Raw genomic sequence first — 23,354 nt, 5'->3', positions numbered from 1 at the left:
CCCCTGGCGGCCCGGCGGAGGCACCGGATGAGGCGGGCGCTTCCGGGGCAGCGGCCCCGGCCCCGGCAGCCGCCCGCAGGTAGGCCCAGCCCGGGGCACCAAGACGGCGGGGTGGGGGGCGACGGATAGGGGACCCGCGGAGTGGTGGTGCTGTCCCCCAGGGGGCCCCTGGGGTGCTGGGGGGGCAGAGACACCCCCGCAGCGTGATGGGTGTTCCCGGGGTGGGGGTGTCCCCAGGGTGATAGAGGAGCAGGGGCTCCGTAGGGTTTTCGGGGTCCCTGGGGGGCAGGGACCTCGCCATAGGGCGGTGGGGGTCCTTGGGGTGGTGGGGACAGGAACCCTGTGGGGAAGGGAGGGTCCCCTGCTGCAGAAGGGACCCTGTAGGGTGCCAGCGCTGGTCCCCGTGGGGTTTTGGGGGGTCCCTGGGGGGCAGGGACCTCGCCATAGGGCGGTGGGGGTCCTTGGGGTGGTGGGGACAGGGACCCCGCAGGGCAGGAAGGGTCCCCTGCTGCAGACAGGGACACTGTAGTGTGCCAGTGCTGGTCCCCATGGGGTTTCGGGGGGGTCCCTGGGGTGCTGGGGGGCACAGACCCCTTCCTAGGTGGATGGGTGGTCCGAAGGGTGCTGGAGAGTCAGGGACCACTGTACCCTGCAAGGTCCCTGGGGTGCCAGCACCCCCTAACATGGGGTGACAGCAGTGTCCCCAAGCTGGCAGGAAGGGGGGGGGGGGTCCCCCTGTCCTCCCAGGTTTTGGGGGAGCCCGATGCAGGGCTCAGGGCTGTAGCCATCACCTGCTTCCCATCCTTCCCACGGCCTTTTCCAGCCATCCCACTGCAGTTTTGGGGGGGGGGCCTTGTCTGTGGGGCCGAGGGGCCGGCAGCCCCCCAGCCTGTCACCCCGCTGCCACTTCAAGGCGGTTCCCTGCACAGGAGCTGCCAGATTTGCAATCCACCCTGATACCTGAAAAATATAATAATAATTATAATAATATCATCTTAACTTCGTCCTAAAGCTCATTTATTTTAAAAACAAGGTAAAATAAGGCAACGGGAGCTGAGAGATTTGTGGTGTGAGGGTCTAGAATAATTAGCATTGACAGGGGTTTCGGAGACATTTTTAATTAACCCACAGAACTACAACAAATCTTTCCACACGCTTTATTAAAGAAAGATATCGCCAAGACACCATAAATAAAACCTTCTTAATAGCTCACACAATCCAGGGGCAATTACGTGCCCAAAATCGCCAGACTCATTACATTCTTATTTCTCCTCATACTCAAAGTTTCGCAGACTGCGTGGTTTTTGGGCACCTGCTCCCCATCCCGTCTAATCTTAATTCGGAAAGAAGCTCTGGACGCGGCGGCAGGGATGCGGGGACGTTTTACCCAGGCAGTCCAACAACCTGAGGCGCGGGGTAAAGTTTTAATAACCAGAATTGAACCCACTTGAAACACAAATGGGATTCTCCAAATTATTGAGGATTTTGAGGAAGGAAAAAAAAGTACTCGGGAGAGCGGCACGCGTGCGCTTAAAAGATGGTTGGTGTGGAGCAGGGCTTTGGGAAACTAGGAGAAGGTGGTTTTTCTGGGGATGAGGCCGTTGGCCAGGTCCCAGCGCACCTCCCAGCGCAGGGCTGCTCTCTTCTTTTCGGTCGGCACGATGTAAGTGTTGGGGATGTAGAGGTGCTGTGGCTTGCTGGGGAGCTCGGGCTTGCAGAGCATCTGCTCCCGGATGCTCCAGCGCAGTTCTTGACGCTGATCCTCCCCCGGGATTCGGAATTTCTCCCATTCTCTTTTATATTCAAAATATTTGGCCACTCGGTCGGTTTTCCCCCGGTTGCGTCCCAGCAGCTCAAACCGGGGAGGAATGAAGGACTTGGGTTGTTCTGCCACAGCAGTGTACTGAGAAGTGGGAGAGCTCCGGCTCCCGATATCCCCAAGGAGAAAGGGGGGACTGTCCCCACGGGGTAACCAGTATGGGGATTCATTAAGGGAGCTGCTGCTGGTCTCGATTTCCCCCTCGGAGATGCTCTCTTCTGGAGCAGTCCTTGGCTGAAGCATTTTCTGCTTCAGGCTGCAAACCTCGCTCTCCGGCTCGCTGGTCACTGACTCATCAGAGACCTCCACTCCACCGTCAGGTCTGCGCCTCAGCACCTTCCTCTTCATTACCAGCCTCCTGGTTCCCCTCCGGTGCTCAGAAAACGTAGGAGGGGCTGGCTGCACCCCCAAAACGAAGGAGGCCTCAGCGTAGGGATCGTCATGGGGATGTGCCCGCTCCTCACTGCCTCCCTGCTGGGTGTACAGCTGGCTCGGGGCCAGCGTGGCCGCCGGCTGCTCCTCTTCATCCGGAGCGGCCCATCTATACCTGTCCCATCCTGTTGTCTCCTCCATGATTTCTGCCAGTCTGGGTGGATTCTGGAAAAAAAAAACCAAAAAAAACCCCACAAACCAACAAACCAGAGTTAATTTCTTGCGGCACATTCGAGCTGGCTAAAGATGTAAAGGGGTCTCTGACTCTCAACTTCTCGGGTTCAGGGGCGTTGGTTTAGGTTGTAGTGAATCAGCCAGGGGGGTCTCAGAGCGCTGGCTGCACTGCTAAACCTGCTGCCACCAGCAGAAGGCTCTTTCCCTACGGCACATGGAAACCCAGCGCAGCTGTAAAGCCCCCTGAAGCTTTACCTCTGAATTCCTGCTTGAAAACTGCACTAAAATTAATTACACGATTTATAAGTTACTAACAGGACAATGGACAGACACAGGATGGATTCGGTTTGTTTGCAAGCGTGTGGTAGAGGTATTAATGACTTTCCCCTTGTACCCATTCTTTCAAAAACACAGTATCTAATTGTGATTTAATCTAGGGACGTCCGAGAGGGCGAGTTATTTCTGCAGAGGAGGAAAATGCTCAGCACGGTGTGTTTCGATGCTTGTTTAGATGTTGGCTGTCATAGCCCAGAGGCTGCTTTGAGTATGGTTATAGTAAACCTCAAAACCTGCGACGAAAAGGGATCCGGACACGATTTCCACTCACAACACAGATTTTGGATATCTTTATGCCGGGAAGCGGGTTTGAAAAAATGTGAGTTTTATCCGTGCCGTTACGAAATGTCGGAGCAGATGGTGCAGCGAGATGAATGGCAGCCGTTAGCAGGCTGTCTGAAGTGTTGATGCTGGCTGAGCGCAGTGCGAAAATGGAAAGGGCTCCGTGACGGCTCCGCACGGATAGCAAAAGGCTAGCCGGGAACGTGCTGCCACTGCGCCTGGGCTGACAGAGCAGATCCGATCGTGCGGCAGCGGCTGGGGGAAAGAGGAGTGATTAAAAAATGAAAAAAAAAAAAATAAAAAAAACCCCAGTTGAGTAAGATAAAGCTGTCCAGATGAAGCCCCCTTGGCCCTTCCCATGCTCTGCTAGGAACACAGAGGGGTTACAAAAATGAAGAATTATTCTGTGGGTGAAATTTTACAGAGGAAGCATATAGATGTAATAAAAGCCACATAAAGCAAAAAAATATTTTCTACTTTCTCTACAGATGCCAAGGAGCTACCAGCAACTAATTAAGGCTTCAAGAAAGTGGCTATGGCCGAGGGGACCGTGGTTACTGATCAAGAGCAACTCCTGAGGAGGGTGCAGGAGCTGGAAGAGGAGGTGAAGCGGCTGCAGGAGAAGCTCCAAGAGGACAAGGAAGGCGCTGGGAGAAGAGAGGCTCCGTCGGCCCCCGGGAAAGCCAAGAAACGCCAACAACGTCCGTTTGATTTTGACGCTTACGGCCGCAGACACGTGGCGCTGAAGATCGCCTACCTGGGCTGGGGCTACCAGGGTTTTGCCAGCCAGGAGAACACCAGCAACACCATCGAAGAGAAACTGTTTGAAGCCTTGAAGAAGACACGGCTGGTAGACGACAGACAGACCTCGAACTACCACCGCTGCGGGCGGACAGACAAAGGAGTCAGTGCCTTTGGACAGGTCAGGTTCTGCCCCCAGGCTTTGCCGGATTTGTGGGCTCCTGCATGGGATGGAGATCCGGTGGGATTACTGTCCCACAATGACAAGCCAAGACAGTAGTACAGGTTGGATTTGTTTTTTAAAACCTGTCAGCTTTTAAATCTGGAAGTGAGCCTGGCGATGGCTTCCTGCATGCGGAATGATGATTTTTAGGTGGTCCAAGTGTTGATTAATGCTAGGGGTTTTTTTCCATATTAGTGCTAACTTTTTCTCAGGGGCCTGTTTTGAGAGGATAAAATGCCTTTTAGGCTGCAGCTTCCCCAGTAGCTCAGCGCTGCTAAAAAAGGGGAGATGCCCTTTCCTTAGCAGAGCCCTCAGCTGAATAAACTTGCCAACACCCCACAAAATTTTTTTTCAAAATCCAAGAATTGGATAGCTTCCTGCGAAGTCAGGCAGCTGAATTCCTGCGCAGAAGGGTCTGAGGGGAGCCGCAGCTAGCGGAAGGGAGCGTGGGAGTGGGAGCTGGAGGGAGGGGAGCGAGCCGGCCCGCTTGGTGGGCACGGAGCCATCAGGCTGGCTGAGCCGTGGGGAAAGCACAGCCTTTCCGGCGCCACGATGGTTTCACTGTCGGGCCGGTCTCTCCTTCTCTCCTGGCTCAGGAAGCAGAGCTGGCTTAGTTTTTGCTTTGCCAGGGCGGTTTTGGCTCGGATGGGCAGTCTGCTCTCCTTCACAAGATGAGCCGCATGAAATAAGGGCACAGGTCGCCTTTTCTTGCGCCACTTAAAAGTGCACAGGCACCTGTGGTGTTAATTAACATGTTCCCACACCAGGTTTCCCAGACAGCCAGGCTGTTACTGTGCTGAAGTCATCACCTCCAGCAAAAAAAATATAAAAAAGTGGCACATTATATCCTAAAAACTGGGACTAAAGTTGAAGCCATTTCGAGACCGTGCAACGTAGGCAGTCTGCAACTTTCTGTTTTATTAAAGGAATCGTAGCATCTGCTAGGAACCTTAGTAGAGGCACTTGCAGCTTTACCCGCAGGAAGGAGTGGTAAGATCGCCTGTTTTAAGACACCTTCATCTGTAGGAGATCCTGAATTTATTTCACAGCGGTGTAGGAAGACTTGGCTTGGCACACTGAATACGCCCATCTGCGATCTAATCCTGGCTTCCCTCATTTTGCAGGTGATTTCCCTAGATCTCCGCTCAAACCTGTCAGAGGGGAAGAAGCTAAATGGCCACGAGGGTCAATCAGAAGGCAAAAGCGAGGGGGAAGAGGAGCTCCGCTACACCCATATTCTGAACAGGGTGCTCCCGCCTGACATCAGGGTGCTGGCCTGGGCCCCTGTGGAGCCGGATTTCAGCGCCCGGTTCAGCTGCCTCAAGAGGACGTACCGCTACTTCTTCCCCTGCGCCGACCTAGATGTAGCCCTCATGCACACCGCAGCCCAGAGGTACGTGGGGACCCACGATTTCCGTAATCTATGTAAAATGGACGTTGCCAACGGAGTGGTCAACTTCCAGAGAACAATCCTCAGTGCTGGAGTAACGTGGGTGGACAGAGGAGAACCTGGGCTGCAGGATCCCTTCCGCCTGTGCCAGTTTGAAGTGACTGGACAGGCGTTCCTGTATCACCAAGTCCGCTGCATGATGGCGATCCTCTTCCTCATCGGCCAGAGGATGGAGAGCCCAGAGATCATCGACGAGCTGCTGGATGTGGAGAAGAACCCCCGAAAACCGCAGTACAGGTACGGAGAGCTTGGGAAAACCTGCCGGGCTGCTTCTCAAGGCGACGGCTGCGTGTGAAGTGCTGCTGGCAAGCCACTTCTCTGCCAGCCTGCGAAGCAGTCTCTCACAATATGGAAGCGAGCTGCCAGCGGCCTCTCCGGGAGGTATCTGTAAGGATCTAATTTTTCTTGCTTTTGGGCAAACTTTTGGTGGCTTTAGTCCTTGGTATTTGGTTAAAACTAATTCAGTTTTTACCAGAAAAAAAACAGAGTTCTGTAAAAGACAGGGCTGGCTTTGGCAGAAAGGCCAGGCTGGCACGCTGTTGCGCAATCTTTTTTTTTTTTTTTTTGTCACAGCATCCCTCCAGACAGCGACAGGTAACACCTCCTCTCCTTTTCCCTAGCATGGCAGTCGAGTTTCCCCTCGTCCTATATGACTGCGAGTTTGAAAACCTTCAGTGGCTCTACGACCGCGAAGTGCAGGAGTTCAACGTTACACACCTACAGCAGCTCTGGGCCAACCACGCAGTCAAAACACAAGTGCTACACAACATGTTACATGGGTTAGATGCTGCTCCCGTGGCTACTGGAAAAAGTAAGGGATTGTTTTGTGGCAGTACCTGGGAATTATGGAGGGATGGGGATAACTGGTTTGGGGGGGGGGGGGGTGGGGGGGTGGGAAAGGGAGGGCAATTAAATAGATCATTCAAACCATGGTATTTTTTCAATTATATCACAGGCCCAGGGAACAACACAACTGTCCTGTGGGGAGATATGAAGCCCGAGCTCTGCAATCAGGTCAGCGGCTTCGTGGAAGGCGTCAAGGCCCGCACCTACAAGCCTTTACTGGCCCGCCCCAAGTGCCAGGGGCTGGAGGCCCGCATCCGCCACTTCGTGCGCAGGGGTCGCATCGAAACCCCCCAGGGCCTGCAGGTGGGGGGGGACGGGGACGAGCAGCCCCCCGAGACCAAGAGGTGCCACCACGGTGGTGCCACCGAGCAGCCCCCCAAGCGGGCCTGCATAGGCACCGAGTGATGGTGGCGGGTCACCTCAGCAGACAGGCAGTTGGCTGCTTTGCGGTTTTTTTTATCGGGAAAAAAAAATAAAAATAATTTTTTTCCAGTGTTATTTTTACAAATTTTAAGAAATGTGGTGTTGTGCTGTGCCTTGGCCTGGGAGGGGGTGGGGGTGCCGCAGCCCCTCAGAGCCGTTCTCCTCACGGCGGGGCGGCCCTGTGGGGTGCTGGGGCCACACCGGGCCGTGGCAGCCAGGGCCCACCCGCCTGCAGCGCCTCCCCACGCCCCCCGGTACCTGCAGGGCCCGGCCGCTCCCGTCCGCCCGCCGCGACCGTTACCGGCCACCAACCGTCGCCGGGGTTTAAACAGCCGGGTGGGGGCGGGGCCGTCCCCTGAGGCCCGCCCTTGGGGGCGGCAACATTGGGCAGCGCTGGTGTCACTCGGCTGGCTTTTCCCTTCTGATTGGAGGAGGGGGTTGAAGCGCCGCCTCCGCGCTGCTGCTATTGGCTAGAAGGGGGAAGGGAAAGGAGAAGGGAAGATGGCGGCGGCGAGCGGCGGCGGGTTGCGGCCGTGGTGGCGGCCGGCCGCGGGCCTGGCCCGGGCGGTACGCACCGTCTGTGGCAGCGGGCGGACGGCGGCGGCGGGGACGGTGCAGGCCAAGCAGCTGGCGGAGCGGCTGCGGGAGAGCAAGCGGGAGAAGCGGGAGGTGAGCGGTGAGCAGTGCCGCGGCCCGGGCGGGCCCTGAGGGGAGAGGGACTGCAGTTCCCGGCATGCACCGCGCCGCTGCCCGGCGGGCGGGGCGGGGCGGGGCGGGGGGAGGGTCCGTGGGCGGGGGATCCCCGTGGCCAGGCGGTGGGGGGGTCTCCGGGGGTGGGGGTGGGCAGCCGGTGGGGGGGCGGGTGTCTCCCTGCCTTCCCGCCCGGGCGGCGGGGGAGATCAGGGTGGGGTTTGTGCGTGGCCACCCGCACGCGTGGCCAAGCGGGATCCCACCGGGCCGGGTGATGGGGGTACATTTCTTTTACTTTATTATTTACTTTTAAAATAAATATATAAATATCTATAATGAACAACAAGACAGAAATTGAAAAGCAGAACGTGTTACTTCACCCTTGCGATGCCGAGCACAGCCTTGGGAGAAGGAATACACCCCATAATATGTCCAGCTAAGAAATAACAAGATAAGCTCAAGGAGAACCTAATGATTCAAAAGAGCAAACAGAAAACTACTCCAGCAGTGTGTGAACTCTCCTAATGAGCACACTAAAAGGGGGTCTCGTCAAGAGGAGAGCCCCCCCTACTGACAAAGCCCCCTCCCCACAGAACAGGGGGATGCTGTACCTTGAAATGGAGATGTAAGGACCGATGAGAATTAAGTGTCGCTAAATGTAATTGTAAACAATTGTTCAAAGCGCATACAGTGTTTTAGCGTGCGTTAGGAGGCGTGCTGGCGGTGTGGATTCGCCGACTCTGCACAGCCGCGCAATAAACAAAGATCTTGGCATGCTGTGTGTGCATCAGCTCTTGCACACCGGGTGGAGAGCCCAGATTTGGGGTGACAGTGGGGTGGGATGGTGGGGACAGCGTCCAGCCTTCATCTCCATAGTGACTGCGCACATGACAGTCCTCTTCAGGAACACCGCTGTGAAGCAAGGAGCGGGAGCAGATGGAAGGCGAGTGAGCTGCTGAAGGTCACGCAGGAGCTTGGCACGAAAACCAGGAGCCATTTATCCTCCACTGACGGCGTTTTGTTCTCTCCCCAGATCCCCAAAGACCCAGTGCAGAGGCGGGTCCAGGAACTCACCAGACTGAGCAAGCAGCTGCAGCGGGTTCACCCCAATGTCCTGGCCAAAGTGCTCAAGCAGGAAGCTGTGTACCAAAACGAGGAGATCGTGGTGATCAACAAACCCTACGGCGTTCCCGTGCACGGTGAGGAAAAGCCAGCTATGCCATATTCACACTAATGCCATAGAGTGGGAAATGGAAATGGCTCCGTGGTGATCCTCTGTCTCCATCCTCCCTGCGCTGAGGTTTTCCTTCCCAGGGAGGGAAGCGGGGAGTTTGGCACCTCTAGATCATAGTCTTCATCTTGTATTTTGGGGGTAATTTAAGGTACGTGGGGAGGTGAACGTATCCCCTCATTGCCTTCCCTGTGTGTTATGCAGGCGGCCCTGGGATCAAGAATTGTATCACTGACGTGCTGCCGATCTTGGCCAAGATGTTGGGGAACATGAAATCTGAATCCCTCCACCTCTGCCACCGGCTGGACAAAGAAACCACGGGTGTGATGGTGCTGGCGCGGAGCAAGGAGGCAGCAGAGAAGATCCGGCTTCTCTTCAAAACTCGTCAGGTGGAGAAGATCTACTGGTAGGAAAGGTTCTCGTGGAGAAGCAGCTTTGAAGGGCCCGTAGGATTTGAGGGGGGGGTGAAGGGAGAGTCACCAGGGTGTGGGGACGTGGGGCTTTGTGGAAGCAGTGGGTGTTTGCTGAATCTTTCCCTCAAGCATCTTTTTATGGGGCTGGGTTGTGGGGAGTGGGGATGCAGGGAGGATTCTCTTCCTGCTGGAGCAACGCCCCACAGACTTCTGGTTTCCCTCTCCAGGGCAATTAGCCTGGGGGACCCAGACCCCACCGAGGGCATCGTGGACATCCCCATCGTGGAGAAGGAGGTGCAGAGCCACCAGTCACACTACAAGGTGAGCCGCATGTCCTCTTGGCTGCCGTTCTGGCCTCGCGCTCCCCTTCCCTGGCAAACCCCTCCTGCCTTCCTGCGGCTCACCCTCTTGCTGCCATTCAGATGACACTGGCCCCCAACTATCGCCTGTCTCCGGAGGATGGGAAGGTGGTGAAAATCCGCAAGAACCGCGATGCCGAAAGCGCTGTGACGCGGTACCGCCTTCTGGCTAGCTCTTCTGCCTGCTCTCTGCTGGAGCTCCAGCCCATCACGGGTGAGGCCTGGCTGGGTGTCCCCTGGGTTGTGCTGGCTGCTGGTTCTGCTTTCTGTGTGGCTCAGCAGCTGAGAGCAGTGCTGGAAGTGGGAACTCGCCGTTAGATACAACTGAAATCCTTTTTGGGCCAAGGCTGTGGCAATAAGCCACCCCAGGGTGACGGTTTGCTGCCGGGCTGCTCTCCGGCTGCCAGCAATTTTGGCACGGCATTATCCAGTGCTGAGGGTGGCGGGTGGGAGCTGAGGCCTGGCACAGCTGATTGTCACGTTTTTCTTCTTTGCTTTCCCTCCTCAGGGGTGAAGCACCAGATCCGGGTTCACCTGGCCTATGGCTTGGGGTGCCCCATCCTGGGGGATCACAAATATTCGCACTGGAGCAAGTTGGCACCCCAGGTAAGGCAGTCCTGCGTCGGGTGAGCAGCCAGAGCTGGATCCGGGGCTGGGTGGCCCCTTTGTGTCCCCAGCTCCCCACGGGCCAGGGTTTTCAAGTCCCAGCTGAAGGGATGGGGTTGTGGAAGGGACATTTTCTGTCCTCACTGCAGAAGCTTCCTGAAATCACATTGAAGAGGCTGAAGCTGAGGCAGAGCAAGGCTCGCCACCTCCCTCTCCACCTGCACGCCTACCGGCTCTCCCTGCCACTGGGCAAGCAGATAGACCTCGTCTGCAAGCCGCCCCTCTTCTTCCGAAAGACTTTGAAGAAACTGGAGCTGGACATCGCTGAAGACTAATGAGAGTGGTACCATGTATCTCCGCATTTCCAGCACGTGGTAGCACTGGGGCCGGCCACTCTGCAGCACTGTCCACCTTGGAGCCAGCAGTGTGAAGTTCGCAGTCTCTGCTGCTTGCCAGAGACCTCCTGTGTTGGTACTGACGTTTCTGGCTTCAAACCAGGTACCTGCGTATGCTTTTTGCCCTGATTTGGTGCAGAAAAGTGGCTGGGCACGCTGAAGAGCTTCTTGTTGGGACGGATGAGGCTGGGCAGAAACTGGGCTTTGCCCAATCCATGTTTTGAACTTGTCTCTGAGCAATAAAAGATCCAGTTCCTGCTGAGGTAATGGGTTGCGTGTCTCTCTGTGCTCAGGCCAGGTGGATCTTGATCCCTGGGCAGGTCGAGCGAGTGTGGGTGCAGTCCCTCCCGGTCTGAGGGCCATCGCTCGTCCCTCCGGAGCTGTTTAGCAGTCTCTCCCTCCTATCCTGGCTCTCTGCGCTCTGATTTGGAGACTCCCTTCATTTGAAAATCCATTGAAAGTGCAATTTGGCAGCGGCTGTGGGGTTTTCTTGCTGTGCCGAGAGACTGCGCCGGGAGTTCCACTTGGCTTGGCCGAGCAGTGCCGGGGACTCCCTCTGCTCCGTGCTGCCAGCAGTGCCGGTGCGGGTTTCTGGGCACTGACTATGCTGCCGGGAGAAACTTTTCTATCCCATCGCCCTTTCCAATTTCCCCGTCACTTATTTCGAGATCCCATTGTTGGGACGGGATCCCTCTCCCTTAGGAGCTTGCCTTGGAGCCAGATTCCTTCCCCCATTCCCTGAGAGTGGAGAGGCTGAAAAGCTGGGGAACTGCAGCTGATGGCGCGGCTCAGAATCGCAGCCCCCAGTGTTTGGTGTCTCTTGGCCTGTCCCCACCAGCTCGGGGCTGGGCAGCAGGACCTTCTCCAGCCCCTCTGGCTGGTTTGGGTGCTGGAAAGGGCTCTTTGTACCCCACAGGGCTGCTGTGTACCTGGCTGGGGCTTCTTGCCCCTGCCTCCCTGCTCCTCACACAGGGTGAAAATAGCTGGGGACCCCCACACCCCTCGAATGCGCCTCCAGAAATACATCTGCTGATGAGAGAGGGGCGTAAAACCACCAGGAGCCGGGGAGCGGCTGTGGCTGGGGAGGAATGCTGCCTTCCCAGCCTGGTGCCGCAGCTGCTATTTTTTTTTTATATTTTTTTTTTCTATTTCAGGGCATGCTATTTGCGAAAAGGCTTCCCCTTGTAATTACGAGTCAATTTAATGTGCCATCTAAGCTGTCATTTACAGCTGCCTGGTACGGAGTGCTTGGCAAGCAATGCCTTCAGCCCTACAAAGCCTCTCCTCAAGCCAGTCACGCCTCAGAGGACACCAAAGCCCCCAGGCAGCAGCAGCAGCAGCAGCAGCAGTAGCAGCAGTTGCCATCATCTCCTCTTCCTCGACAGAAAAATGTCCCTCTCACACACAGCCGCCGAGTACATGCTCTCCGATGCTCTCCTCCCAGATCCTGGCAGTTCCCGAGCCAAGGGCTTGCGGCTGGAGCTGCCGAGCGATCGCCTGCTGAAGTTTGTCACCGTGGGGCTGCCCCTCTTCCTCGTCTCGCTGGCTTTCGCCCGGGAATTCTCTGCCGGTGAGTTGCCCCTTTCTCAACAGGGATCTCCAGGTCGTGGGCAATTGCCGGTGGCGGTTTGGTTGTCACCACAAAACCCTCGTGTTTGCATTGGTGTGGTCATGGTCTGAGGCGGGGCAGCCTGGAACTCCTGTTTTAGGAGCCGTTCTGTCCTGGGGGTAGTTATTGATCGTTTTTAATGGATTATTGGTCACTGGGAAAGCCCGGGAACAGCCGTGCTAAACCCCAGGACCGGCGGTGAATCAATGCCCCACTTCAGCTGCTGCCCCCAGCACCTTTGGGTGCCGCAGGATTGTTCCTGAGGAGGAGGGTGCTGGCAGGGCGGCTCGGCGGGTACGTCCCGCTGGGGTTTACGAGGGCAGCGCAGAGGGGGTTGCATTGATGGTGTGTCCCAACCTCAGGCTAAATCTGGCCTCGGCCAACGTCCCGCTGCTGCCCTCGGGGGTTTGGTTTGAAACTGGTTTCTGGCCGGTCTCCAGTTCTCCCCACCGTGTAACCACAGCCGTGCTCAAAGCGTTTGTGTTCGGGAGGTGATGGAAAAGCCCTTGCTGGAAGATGCAGCGGTGGAGAAGGGCAGCTACAAAATGACTGCGAAAAAGGCTTTTTAATTCAAAGCGATGCTTTAGGTGTAATCGCTCTCCTGTAAGGCATTGTGCACCCATGCTCACACGACCTCGGTGGCCGAGGTTCACCCTTCTCCTCACCCCAGGCTCGCAGATCAGCTGCTTCTCTCCCACCAACTTCACGGGGAAGCAGTCTGCCTATGTCGACACGGCTTGCTGGGACTCCCTTATCCACCACGGCTTTGATGACGAGGGACACACTGTCACCAAGTCCCTCTGGGCTCTCAAGGTATGGCTCAGGCTCACGTCTGGGTGCCCACAGGTCCCACCTGGGTGCCCAGCAGAGGTGAAGCGGTTCCGCACCACTCAACACCCGCTTGTCTCCTTTGCCCAGGTCTTCCCCTACTCGCTGCTGGTGGTGGCAGTGCTCATGTACATGCCTTACCTGCTGTGGCGTTATGCGGCCGCCCCTGCCCTCCACTCCGACCTCCTCTTCATCATCGACGAGCTGGACAAATCCTACAACCGCTCCGTGCGCCTGGTGCAGCACATGAGGAAGGTCCAGCAGGCCAGCGCTGAGCCCGAGCGGTTCTGGGAGGAGTATGAGAGGTGAGACCGCTGGGCAGCCTTGGCTGGTCCCCGCGTCCCTCTGAAGGTCCCTCCACGTGGTGGTGTGGCTGTGGCCACACTCAGGATGGATTTTGGTGAAGTGACTCGGTTTGGGGGGTGGCTCTAATTCCCCGCTGCATCCCCTCTGTCCCCAGGGCCCGTCGGGAGAGGTATTTTGAGTTCCCACTGCTGGAGCGCTACCTTACCTGCAAGCAGCACACCCACTCCCTGGTGTTCATCTACATCCTGAGGAACCTGCTTCTGCTCTTGTTCTTGGCTGCCACCTGCCTCTACCTGGTCTTCCTCCACCTCAACATCTTCTTCCAGGACGAGTTCAGCTGCTCCATCAAAATGGGGCTGCTCCAGGCGGAGCCCCACATCCCCCCGCTCATCCCCTGCAAGCTGGTCTTCTTCTCCGTCTTCCAGCTCATCAGCCTCTCGATTGGCGGCGTCTACGTCCTCCTCATACCCGTCGTCATCTACAACGCCCTGCAGCTCTGCCAGTGGGACAAGGGGCTGCTCTCCGTCTACGAGATGCTGCCGGCTTTTGACCTCCTCAGCCGCAAGATGCTCACCTGCCCCATCAACGACCTCAACATCATCCTCCTCTTCCTCCGGGCCAACATCTCCGAGCTGACCTCCTTCAGCCGCCTCAACGCTGTGAGCGCCTTGAGGGAAGCCACCGCCAACAAGGAGGACATCGACACTGTCATCGACTTCATGACGCTGCTGGCTGGGCTGGAGACCACCAAGCCCAAACACCAAGCTTGTGCCCCCGAGCCCGACGGCAGCATGCCCCTCTCCAACGGCGGGGCCCTAGGTAGGCTTTTTCAGTAGAGGACACTTCTTTGCTCTCCTCTTGGCTCCTGCGCTGCCAGATCCCACCCCAGGGATCAGGCTGGATCCATCCACTGTGGCCCTAACCCCTTTGCCAAGACCTTAAGGGTTTGGGGGAGAGCTGGGGGGCTGCTGGGGGTCACTGGGAGGGCCAGCGGCTCTGTTTGCAGCTGGGGATGGGTTCTGGCAGCCGGGATGCGATGCTGATGCTACTGCGAGTCCATGTGTGGGCAGGAGTTGCTATAGGAACAGAAAGCGGAGAGCTTGCCGCTTAAATCCAAGCTCTGGGCAAACTGGGGGGCCGGGGGGGTTTGGCAGAGGGAGCAGGCCAGCTTGCTGGGAGTGGGGTTGGGAGCTTGAAACCCTGGAGGGCTGATGCCAAGGATGCTGTGCCTGCCCCCTGCTCCTGTTAGCACAGCACCAGTGGGCACAGTGGTGCTGCGTGGGGAGATGGAGACAGGGCTCTGGGGTGGAACTGCATCCCCTGGGGCCTGCATGCAGCCTCCCTGGGCACCGCTGCTCCTCTCCCACATGCTTTGGGGTTTTGGGGAGCAGGGGGTGCCTCCTTTGTACTCTCACAGGGATCCCCGACCCCCCCCAGCAGCGGTTTCTAGGCTCCGTGAGACAGCTCATCCCTGGCAGGATGAGCCAGGAGGCCTGGGCTCCTTTCCTGGCTGTGAATACACCGGCTGAGGGCTGCGGTTTAAAAAACAAAACAACCCAGATGGAGCTGTATTTAGCATCCTTGTTGGCATGGCAACCACGGGGCTAGCACAACTGGCGCTCGGGCTGGTCACACGTTGGTGGAGAAAGCCCAAGATCCCAGTTTGCGATCACCCAGTTAATTAACTTCCTTCTCTTTCCCCCTGGCCTAGAAATGAAGCCTGGAGTGGAAGCGATGGGAAAAGCCTCCCGGGACTCGCTTGGCTCTGCCTGACCCCAAGAGCAGGCAGCCGGCAGGGTGGCTGGGATCCTGGGATCCACTTTGATCCGCTTCCTTGTTGCTGGCATTGCTGGAGCACAATAAACTGGTTTTGATACGAGGCTGGTGGGGGTGACATCTGTAACGTGGCAGCGGTGGCTGGGCTGGGCTCACCTGCTCTCTTCCCGCATTTGGGATTCCCCTTCTCACGTACGTTTTTCCAGCAAAAATAGGTCAAACAATCCAGTTTTGGGGCAGAGACTCTCTTGGATGCCTTATTCCAAGCGCTGGGTGCCACATTGTGCCTCTTCCGCACAAATTTCCCTGTTGTTATGGCAGGAGGGGGGGAATGAAGGACTATGGGATGCTCCTCGATAGGAAAAAAAAAGAATCCAAGAATAAATTGAGGTGGTTTATTAACTATTTATTAACGCAGGGAAGTGGAAGGCACTCGCTACTGCTACAAAGCAACACACCCCCTGCAGCTCCCTGTCCCAGTCCCACCGTTAGCATTGGGTTATGGTTTTTTTTTTTTGGCTGAGCTCCTCTCTCCCCCTCTCCACCCTGCAGAGCACGTCTGGTCCCCGGGTCCTGTGAGCAGAGGTGGGGTGTCCCGGGGGGGACCAGGGCCAGCTCCGAGAGCAAGGGGGAGCAGCAGTGAGGGCTTCAACTCCCATCAGCGTGTCCTGCTGCTTGTCTTAACGTAATTTTTGAAAATAATTAAATTTATTTCGTTGCTGCCCCCCCCACACCCTGCAGCCTTATCTTCAGGCCAAAGAGGAGCTGGAAAGTTGTTTAATTAGTAAGACAGTCATCAAGCCAGCTGCCTCCTCGAATTGGAAAGGCCCAGTGCCAGCAGCCCTGAGCCGTTCTGAGCTCCCTCCGCTGTCCCCTCACCTAAATCCCCTGGGACAACCGGGAGCTGGGGAGGAGCAGCAGCTCGGTCCCTCCGGCTGTCTCCCCTGCGGGCAGGGCGGCCAGGAGGAAGGGGGGTGCGGGCAGACCCCGGGTGTTGTAGAGGGCGCAGGACTCGTACTCGCAGGGCCACTCGGCCCAGGCGTAGCGCAAGGCCAGCACCAGCGTCCTGCAGCCGCCCAGGGCCAGCGTCACCGTGCGGGACCCCACGGCCACCATGGGTGCCGGCAGCCACCCGCACGGGGCCAGCTTGTTGGAGCAGCAGACCTAAGTATGGGAGAAACCTCCATCAGTGGGGGCTTCCCTCTTCCAGCCCTGGGGAGCTTTTCCCCTTCCTCACCTCGAACGCCCGCGTGTCCCTCTGACGGCAGGTGAGCTCCTGGCTGTAGGTGATGTTCAGCAGCCCCCTGGTCACCTCCAGGACGGCCCGGGTAGGGTACGGCCCCTGGAAAACCACGTCTTTCTCCCCATATGCCACCGCTCTGGCGCCCAGCTGCAGCCGGTGGGCCACATTCTGCTTGTCCCGGGGGTGGATGCTGCCGAGGAAGAGGAGGGAGGTGGGGTTAGTATCCCAGAGCTTCGTCTCTACACCCTCGCCCCCGCCGCCTGGGACTCACCTGCCGTAGGGGGAGTGCTCATCGCACAGATCCATGGCCACGGCCATGAAGGTGCCTGGCATCCTGGCGTTGGGGACAACCCCCAGATCGGCGGTTTGGTGCCAGCGGAGCCGGGCGAAGCTGTCATCTGGGCTCTGCCGGCGGTAGGTGGACAACTGCAAGGCAGAGCGGGGCGGGAAGCGGCTCAGCTATTGCTCCCCGAACCGGCAGGATGTGTCCCCACGTTGGTGTCCTCTCCCTCCCGCCAGCCTCCAGGGTGCGAAGGGATGGGTGAACCCCCCGAGCATTGTGCCGCTGTCCCCGCGGGAGGCTGGGGGTCCTGCCTCTCGCCCCACCCTCACCTGTACGAAGCCAAATGGCAGCAGTGGCTCCGTCTGCCCGGCCGAGCCGGCGTGGAAAGCCCGGCGCCAGTCGGCGATGAGCGCGGGGAAGGTGCAGTTGTACCAGTCCGTGTGCAGGAAGGCGTTGGCCTCGCCTGTCCCCGAACGAGAGGGGCCGGTGACAGCCCAGTGGGACAGTCTGGGGCTGCTGTACCCCAGGGAGGAAAATCGGGGCGGGGGGGGGGGAGCTCACCCTGGTACCAAGCGACACCCCGCAGCGTCATGTTGAGCAGCGGGTGGATCATGGCATTCCAGAGCACGGAGGGCGTTTGCGGGCCAGACAGATGCTGGTGTGGGGAGAGACTGGAAGACAAAACTGGGCTTAAGGGGGTGCAAAACAAAAGGCCAGTCCTGAAGCCCCAGCTTCAGCAGCCAGCCTGGCACGATTAAAGCAAGCACTGTGCAAAAGGGGAGCCCTGGGGTCCCCCCTCTTCCCCACATTGACCCCTTTACCAACCGAGATGTGCCCTACGCTCTTGGCACGGGAGGGGATTTTATCCAGAGGGGGCAAAAAGATGCATAGAGGGGACAGAAGGCACGCTCCGGGAGAGAAGGTGGGATGGGAAGGGATGGAGGATGCCCCCTGAGAGCGGCAGGGATGAGGATAACCCCCAAAGGCAGCATGGCACAGGGCAGGAGGTGTCTCCACTGTGTCTTCTCTCACCTCCCCGTGTCCTCCAGGAGCCCACAAGCCTGCAGAGCCCTTTGGGAGGACCAGGCCTCGATGGGGGTGCCCCCCCAGGCTGCCTCCACCAGCCCGATGGGGTACTGCAGAGCCTCGTAGAGGTAGCGCCCCAACAGCCAGCAGACGGCCGAGAAGTAGGTGAAATTCCCATGGCCCAGGTTTTCTGTTCAAGAAACAGCGGGCTGCCAAGGGGAAAAGGAAGGGGAAAAAAGCCATTTCCAGGCCCTCTTTTGGAGGCACGTTGCACTCACCGGCCGTTGGGATGGACCACGGCAAGTCAATTCGCTCCAGGTCCTCCAGCTCCACATCGGAGCGGGCGGGCGCTGCGGCGAAGACGCGGACGTAGGGGTAGCGAGCGGTGGCGGCGAGCTCGGAGCTGGCGTTGGCAACCTAGGGAAGGGTCGGGAGCGCACCAGGCGCTTCCCTGCCTGATCCCTGGTGAGCTGGCAGGATCGGGCCATGCCGCGGGGGCTTACCTGCAGGACTGTCATTGCCATGTTGCTCTGCCCGCTGCAAAGCCACACGTCCCCAAAGTAGACGTCCTGCAGCGTCACGTTCTCCAAGCCCTGCCCAGCCATCAGCACGTAGGGACCGCCCCGATCCATAGGGTCCAGGACAATTGTCCACGTCCCAGAAGGTTCTGGAAGAAGAGGATGGGGCTTCTCTTTCACTACCGCTGCAAAGACCTCAAGACTTTCACAATGAGATTGGATGAGTGGCCAACAACTGGCAGGAACGGGAAGGCCCCACCATGGATCCAGGCTGGGAAAATGGATTTTAGAAGCTCTCCACCATCAGAGGGTCTTTCCTCCTGCAGGAACTTAGCGGTTAAAAAGAAAATCTCAAAGACAAATGTGTGTCAGAGCAGAAGCTGCTGGGAGGAACGGGATTACAGGAGCAGCTTGGTGTGTGTGACACCGAGATGTCTCCAGCTAATTTTAGAGGCGCTGAATTGAGGCGCAAAGATATTCTGCTGGAGCTTAGAGTGGATTTTCTGGCCTGGCTGGGCCCAGATCCTGCAGATCTCCTGGTAGCGGCGGATCGCTGCTCTCTCACAAGATGCCTCCAGGCTCTCCAGCTTGCGGAGGAGCCCTTTATGCAGCAGTTTCACCCCCGCAAAAGCGAGGAGCAGCCCCCCCCAACCCACTAGGCAGGGAATGAGGCCACCAGCTCAGATCTGAGATGCCTCTGAGCCCTCCTGGCCTTGAGGAAAAGGCTCTGCCGGCAGAGGCAACATCCCTCAGGGCTTAGACATCCCTAGCAGGATCCTCCGAGGGGGAAGCATTAAAAAAAAAGAAACCAGGAGTGCTCTGGAGACTTCCCCGGAGATGGATTTGACAGGGAGAGGAGCTAAATCCCCCCCCTCCTCCCCTCCGCAGCCTCATCGTTCGGCTCAAGCCTATGCGGTGCCACCCACTGCAGCGGCAGCTCGGCTCCCGCTCGGTGCCTACGGGATCCTGCTGTTGGGGAACTGAAGTGAGCAAAGGCTGGCGTTGGTGGGAAGGGGGACGGCTGAAATCCCCCCCAGATCTCCTGGAGAAGGGGAGAGCATGGCGCCAGGGGTGCATGAGCTAGAGACATCGCTGTCACCTCTGCAACCTGAGGGCAGCGGTGTGACAAACCCAGGGGTGACAGGGCTGCGGACCCCACCCCACCAGCAGGTCCCATTTGGGCTCAGATGTCCTCCTTGGCCACCAAAACCACCAGCCCCAGTTGCCCAGTGAGGGTCCAGGACTGACCTTTCACTTGTGCTGTCTTCTTCATGACAATGAGGCCACCGGCCCCAGAGAGCACCACGGTCACCATGGCCCCCAGCTCCCCGTAGCCCCACACCACGGCTCCCGCCGGCTCCTTCTGCAACACCATGTGGTCACCATAGTAGGACGCGAAGCCAAACGTCGCCCCTGGAACCAACAGACAGGGCAAACATCATCTCCAAGAGGCAAAAAGCAATGAGAAGTCGTCCCCTGCATGGCCTCCAACTCCCTCTTAAATACAAATTATTTGAGGTCACGTTTAATTTACAGCTTCCATCAGTCCTGGTCAACCTTAAGGTGGTTAAAATCACCCAGGAGCTGAGGAAGCAGCAGGATTTGAAGTTCCCAGGAGGGTCCAGCCCTAGGAGGGAAGTCACCTCCTGAAGGACAGGAGCTTGTTACAGAGAGTTTGGATACAGATATTGGCAAAAAATCCTCTAGTAACAACAGTATGGGAGCATCTTTGCCAGCCCAGCTTTGCTAATAAATATGTTCTGACATATTTTTCCCTTGCAAAAGAAGTTTGGCAAGTGATGGGATGGGAAACACCGGGCGTGTGGCAGTGGCAAAGGTGTCTTCAGCAGGGAGGGAAACAGAGGTCTCAGCCCTGGCACCCCCAGAAGCCCCATTTTTTGGGGTGTGAAAATAAAACCGTGCTTGAAAGGGGGTTGGGACAGTGTTTGCAGGGCGTGGAGAAGAGATCTGGGCAGCGATGCCCATTGTAGCAATGAAAATGGGGCCCTGGGACCCCCGTCTCCTCTGCCGCTCATCCCCAGCTGGGTTTAATAAAGGAAAGAAACTGTCCTCAGCCTCTCTGAAATCAGCCGCATCACCAGGCCTACCGTCTCATGCGACGAGGCTCCAGGAAGGACACGTTACATAAAAAAACAAGCCGGAGGAGAAAAAAAAATATAGCCTGAGACGCTGGGGAAGAGACTGGAGGCTATAAAAAGTACCTGGGAGGAGGGAAGGCGGAGAGCCCACGAGACGCCGCCGAGGAGCAGCAGCATGCGACTCCCGCCTTATGTAAAGCATCATCCCACAGCAGCAGCGACGTGCCAAGGGCACCCAAAAGGGGCTTGGGGGCGGCAAAGGGTGTTTAAGCAGGGCTGAGGGGGGTGCAAAGGGCATTGAAGTGGGGCTTGGGGTGATGCCAAGGGTTTCAAAGTGGGACTCGGGGGCGTGAAGGGCCCCAAAGTGGAGCTGGGGGGGTGCCAAGGACCACAAAGCTGGGCTAAGGGAGATGCTGGAGGCATCAAAGTGGGGCTGGGAGGGCACCAAGGGCCCCGAAGTGGGGCTCTAGGGGTGCAAAGCGCATTGAAGCGGGGCTCTGGGGGGTGCAAAGAGCATCAAAGTAGGGCTCTGGGGGGGGTGCAAAGAGCATCGAAGCGGGGCGCAAGGAGCATCGAAGCAGGGATCTCGGGGGGTGCAAAGAGCATCAAAGCGGGGCTCTGAGTGTACCAAGGGCCCCATGTGGGGCTCTGGGGGTGCTAAAGGCCCTGAAACAGGCCTCTGGGGGTGCAAAGGGCCCTAAGTGGGGCTGGGGAGTTGCCAAGGCCCCGAAGTGGGGCTCTGGGGATGCAAAAAGCATCGAAGCCAGCTTGGGAGGGGGGGCAAGGGTCCCAGGCGGGGCCCTGGCGGTGCGAAGGGCCCTGAAGCGGGGCTGGGGGATGCCAAGGCCCCGAAGCGGGGCTCTGGGGGTTGCCCCCCCGAGCCGGGGGTGCGCAGCCGCCCCCCCCCAGCCCTTTACCTGCCGCCACCGGAGCCAGCGCCAGCAGCACCCACGCCGCCATCGCGGGGGCGTAAGGGCGCCGGCACCCACCGCCCCAGGCCCAGGCCCAGGCCCCGCCTCCCGGGGGCGTGGCCAAACACGGGGGCGTGGTCTGAGCACGCGCCGCTGAGGGGGGGGGCGGTTGCTAAGCGACCGCGTCCTCAGCACGGCCTGAGGCACCGGCGCGGCCTGCGCGGGGCCGAGGGGCCAGGCGGGGCCGGGGGTACGGGCCGGGGTACAGTGCGCCGGGGGGAGCGGGGGGTACCGGGGGAAACCGAGGGGGGGGGAGCCGGACCGGGAGTAGGGCAGCGGGGGGCAGCGGGGGCACCGCACCGCTCACAGCGCCCGGCCCGGGCACCGCCGCGCACGCGCGGCTGGAGGCGGCAGTGCGCAGGTGCGGCGGGCGGGCGGGGCGGCGCCCCCTAGCGGCGGCACGGCCCCCCCTCACGCCACACACCCCCCACCCCCATCCCGGGAGCCCGGGTTCGAGTCCCGGCCTCCCCGGTTGGGAGGGCGGGGGTGCGGGGTGTAATTAACCCCGACCGTACCGCTGCAGGGGGCCGGGGCAAAGAGGCGGCCATGTCCATCCCCACCTCCAGCAGCACCCTGCGGCTGCCTGCCGGCTTCCAAAACCTGCTGGAGGAGCTGGCACTGGAGGTGCTGCGGGTGCAGCCCACCGACGTGGTGGCCTTCGCCGCTCAGCACTTCCAAAGGCTGCTGGAGCAGAGAGAGGGTGAGTGGCACAGCACAGCAGCACCCATCCCCACACCTCCATCCCCTGCCCCACACTACATGGCCTGCCCATCCTGTGTGGCATCATACCTGCCCCATGTGCCCATCGCCCACAGTGTCGTGTCTGCCCCTTGTGCCCATCGCCCATGCCATCATACCTGCCCCTCATGCCCATCACCCATGGCATCATACCTGCCCCTTGTGCCCATCGCCCATGGCATCATACCTGCCCCTCGTGCCCATCACCCATGGCACCATACCTGCCCCTTGTGCCCATTGCCCATGGCATTGTGCCTGCCCCATGTGCCCATCGCCCATGGCATCATACCTGCCCCTTGTGCCCATCGCCCATGGCATCATACCTGCCCCTCGTGCCCATCACCCATGGCATCATACCTGCCCCTTGTGCCCATTGCCCATGGCATTGTGCCTGCCCCATGTGCCCATCGCCCATGGCATCATACCTGCCCCTTGTGCCCATCACCCATGGCATTGTGCCTGCCCCTTGTGCCCATCACCCATGGCATCATACCTGCCCCTTGTGCCCATCACCCACGGCGTCGTGCCTGCTGCATGTCCCCATCCCAAGGGACTCTGCACCTTGCTCATCCCTTGTGCCACCAGCCCTGCCCCACGTGCCCACCCCCGGGTGTCAGCCCTGCCCCACGGGCCCATCCCAGGTGACATCAAGCCTCTCCCTTCCCCCAGAGAGCTCAGCTGACCTGGCGGTGTGGGGAGCCCAGCTGGAGGACAAGCTTCTCTCCCAGCCCCCTTTCCAGGTGGGCTGCCCTCCCTGCCCTCCCCTCGAGAGAATTCGGGGTGCCTGGGGCAAAGGGCTGGGTCCCTGCCCCCCCCCCCCCCGCCCCCCCTGCCCTTGTCCCGCACCACCTAACTTGTAGGTTTTCCTGCTTTTCCTCCAGGAACCGGAGGAGGACGAGGAGAAGGAGGACAAGGACAAGGAGGAGGAGAAGGCAGGGGAGCAGGCAGGCGGCGGTGCATCCACGGCCACGGTAAGGGAGGCAGCACCGAAACAGGGCGATCTGAGCCCAAACCAGCATCAGGGGTAGCTGACAGCACCCACCAGCCCCGACACACCGTGATTCCTCCCCAAAAATCCTCACTGTGATGCAGCAGAGAGGAACAACCCCCCGCCAAAGGGGAGCACGCCCCCCTCACCCCCTTTAAAAGGGACACCTCCCTGGGGACCTGACCCAAGCGCTCGCCCCAAATTTGGGCAACATCCCAACCCAAAACAAAGTGCCATGACTCAAAAAAAAGCCAACACCTTAATTTCCCCACCAGGCTCCTGCCCTTCTCTCGGGGGTGGGTGATGATCTCCCGTCCCACCCCCGCGGTGCTTTTTTAATGAGAATTTTTATTAATGAGGTCCCCGCTGTTATTAGCGACTCTCACCTGAGATTTCTCCCCTAAAAAAAAACCGGGTTTGGGAGCTGGGCTGAGCTCAAGATGATATTTTAAGGCTCTATATTTAGGCCCCTGCATCCCTGGAGGTTGTCAAAAATTTAATAGCGTCCCCACGTGAAGAAGGGATGTGACATTGCTCCTCTTCTCCCCC

The 23,354-nt window shown here is 58.7% G+C and overlaps 6 protein-coding genes across 6 annotated transcripts; 4 read left to right on the top strand and 2 right to left on the bottom strand.

Annotated features, from left to right (window-relative positions):
* Positions 1 to 7: 7 nt before the first annotated feature.
* On the top strand, positions 8 to 6,966 carry PUS3 (pseudouridine synthase 3). The gene is made up of 5 exons (XM_080366508.1): positions 8 to 79; positions 3,532 to 3,965; positions 5,132 to 5,694; positions 6,078 to 6,268; positions 6,413 to 6,966. The coding sequence occupies exons 2-5, from the start codon at positions 3,579 to 3,581 to the stop codon at positions 6,706 to 6,708; spliced, it is 1,437 nt and encodes a 478-aa protein (XP_080222634.1). The 5' UTR covers positions 8 to 79; positions 3,532 to 3,578; the 3' UTR covers positions 6,709 to 6,966.
* Positions 1,144 to 7,119, bottom strand: HYLS1 (HYLS1 centriolar and ciliogenesis associated). Its single transcript, XM_080366510.1, has 2 exons — positions 6,985 to 7,119; positions 1,144 to 2,416 (listed from the first exon to the last, which is right to left on the bottom strand). The coding sequence occupies exon 2, from the start codon at positions 2,390 to 2,392 to the stop codon at positions 1,568 to 1,570; it is 825 nt and encodes a 274-aa protein (XP_080222636.1). The 5' UTR covers positions 2,393 to 2,416; positions 6,985 to 7,119; the 3' UTR covers positions 1,144 to 1,567.
* Positions 7,120 to 7,226: 107 nt separating this feature from the next.
* On the top strand, positions 7,227 to 10,682 carry RPUSD4 (RNA pseudouridine synthase D4). The gene is made up of 7 exons (XM_080366509.1): positions 7,227 to 7,395; positions 8,450 to 8,615; positions 8,852 to 9,053; positions 9,288 to 9,381; positions 9,483 to 9,633; positions 9,928 to 10,025; positions 10,175 to 10,682. The coding sequence occupies exons 1-7, from the start codon at positions 7,228 to 7,230 to the stop codon at positions 10,358 to 10,360; spliced, it is 1,065 nt and encodes a 354-aa protein (XP_080222635.1). The 5' UTR covers position 7,227; the 3' UTR covers positions 10,361 to 10,682.
* Positions 10,383 to 15,042, top strand: PANX3 (pannexin 3). Its single transcript, XM_080366499.1, has 6 exons — positions 10,383 to 10,523; positions 11,575 to 11,990; positions 12,700 to 12,842; positions 12,948 to 13,162; positions 13,318 to 13,982; positions 14,875 to 15,042. Exons 2-6 carry the CDS (start codon positions 11,624 to 11,626, stop codon positions 14,934 to 14,936), a joined length of 1,452 nt encoding a protein of 483 aa, XP_080222625.1. The 5' UTR covers positions 10,383 to 10,523; positions 11,575 to 11,623; the 3' UTR covers positions 14,937 to 15,042.
* A 288-nt stretch (positions 15,043 to 15,330) lies between these two features.
* SIAE (sialic acid acetylesterase) lies at positions 15,331 to 21,146 on the bottom strand. The gene is made up of 10 exons (XM_080366498.1): positions 21,026 to 21,146; positions 19,258 to 19,422; positions 17,995 to 18,158; positions 17,770 to 17,908; positions 17,498 to 17,681; positions 17,027 to 17,136; positions 16,795 to 16,928; positions 16,454 to 16,608; positions 16,177 to 16,372; positions 15,331 to 16,103 (listed from the first exon to the last, which is right to left on the bottom strand). Exons 1-10 carry the CDS (start codon positions 21,066 to 21,068, stop codon positions 15,819 to 15,821), a joined length of 1,575 nt encoding a protein of 524 aa, XP_080222624.1. The 5' UTR covers positions 21,069 to 21,146; the 3' UTR covers positions 15,331 to 15,818.
* A 233-nt stretch (positions 21,147 to 21,379) lies between these two features.
* On the top strand, positions 21,380 to 23,354 carry SPA17 (sperm autoantigenic protein 17). Its single transcript, XM_080366511.1, has 3 exons — positions 21,380 to 21,779; positions 22,487 to 22,557; positions 22,699 to 23,354. Exons 1-3 carry the CDS (start codon positions 21,626 to 21,628, stop codon positions 22,843 to 22,845), a joined length of 372 nt encoding a protein of 123 aa, XP_080222637.1. The 5' UTR covers positions 21,380 to 21,625; the 3' UTR covers positions 22,846 to 23,354.

This window comes from Falco punctatus (assembly GCF_963210335.1).
Source record: "Falco punctatus genome assembly, chromosome: 16".
NCBI lineage: Eukaryota > Metazoa > Chordata > Aves > Falconiformes > Falconidae > Falco > Falco punctatus.
This window is presented reverse-complemented; position numbering and strand designations above follow the sequence as displayed.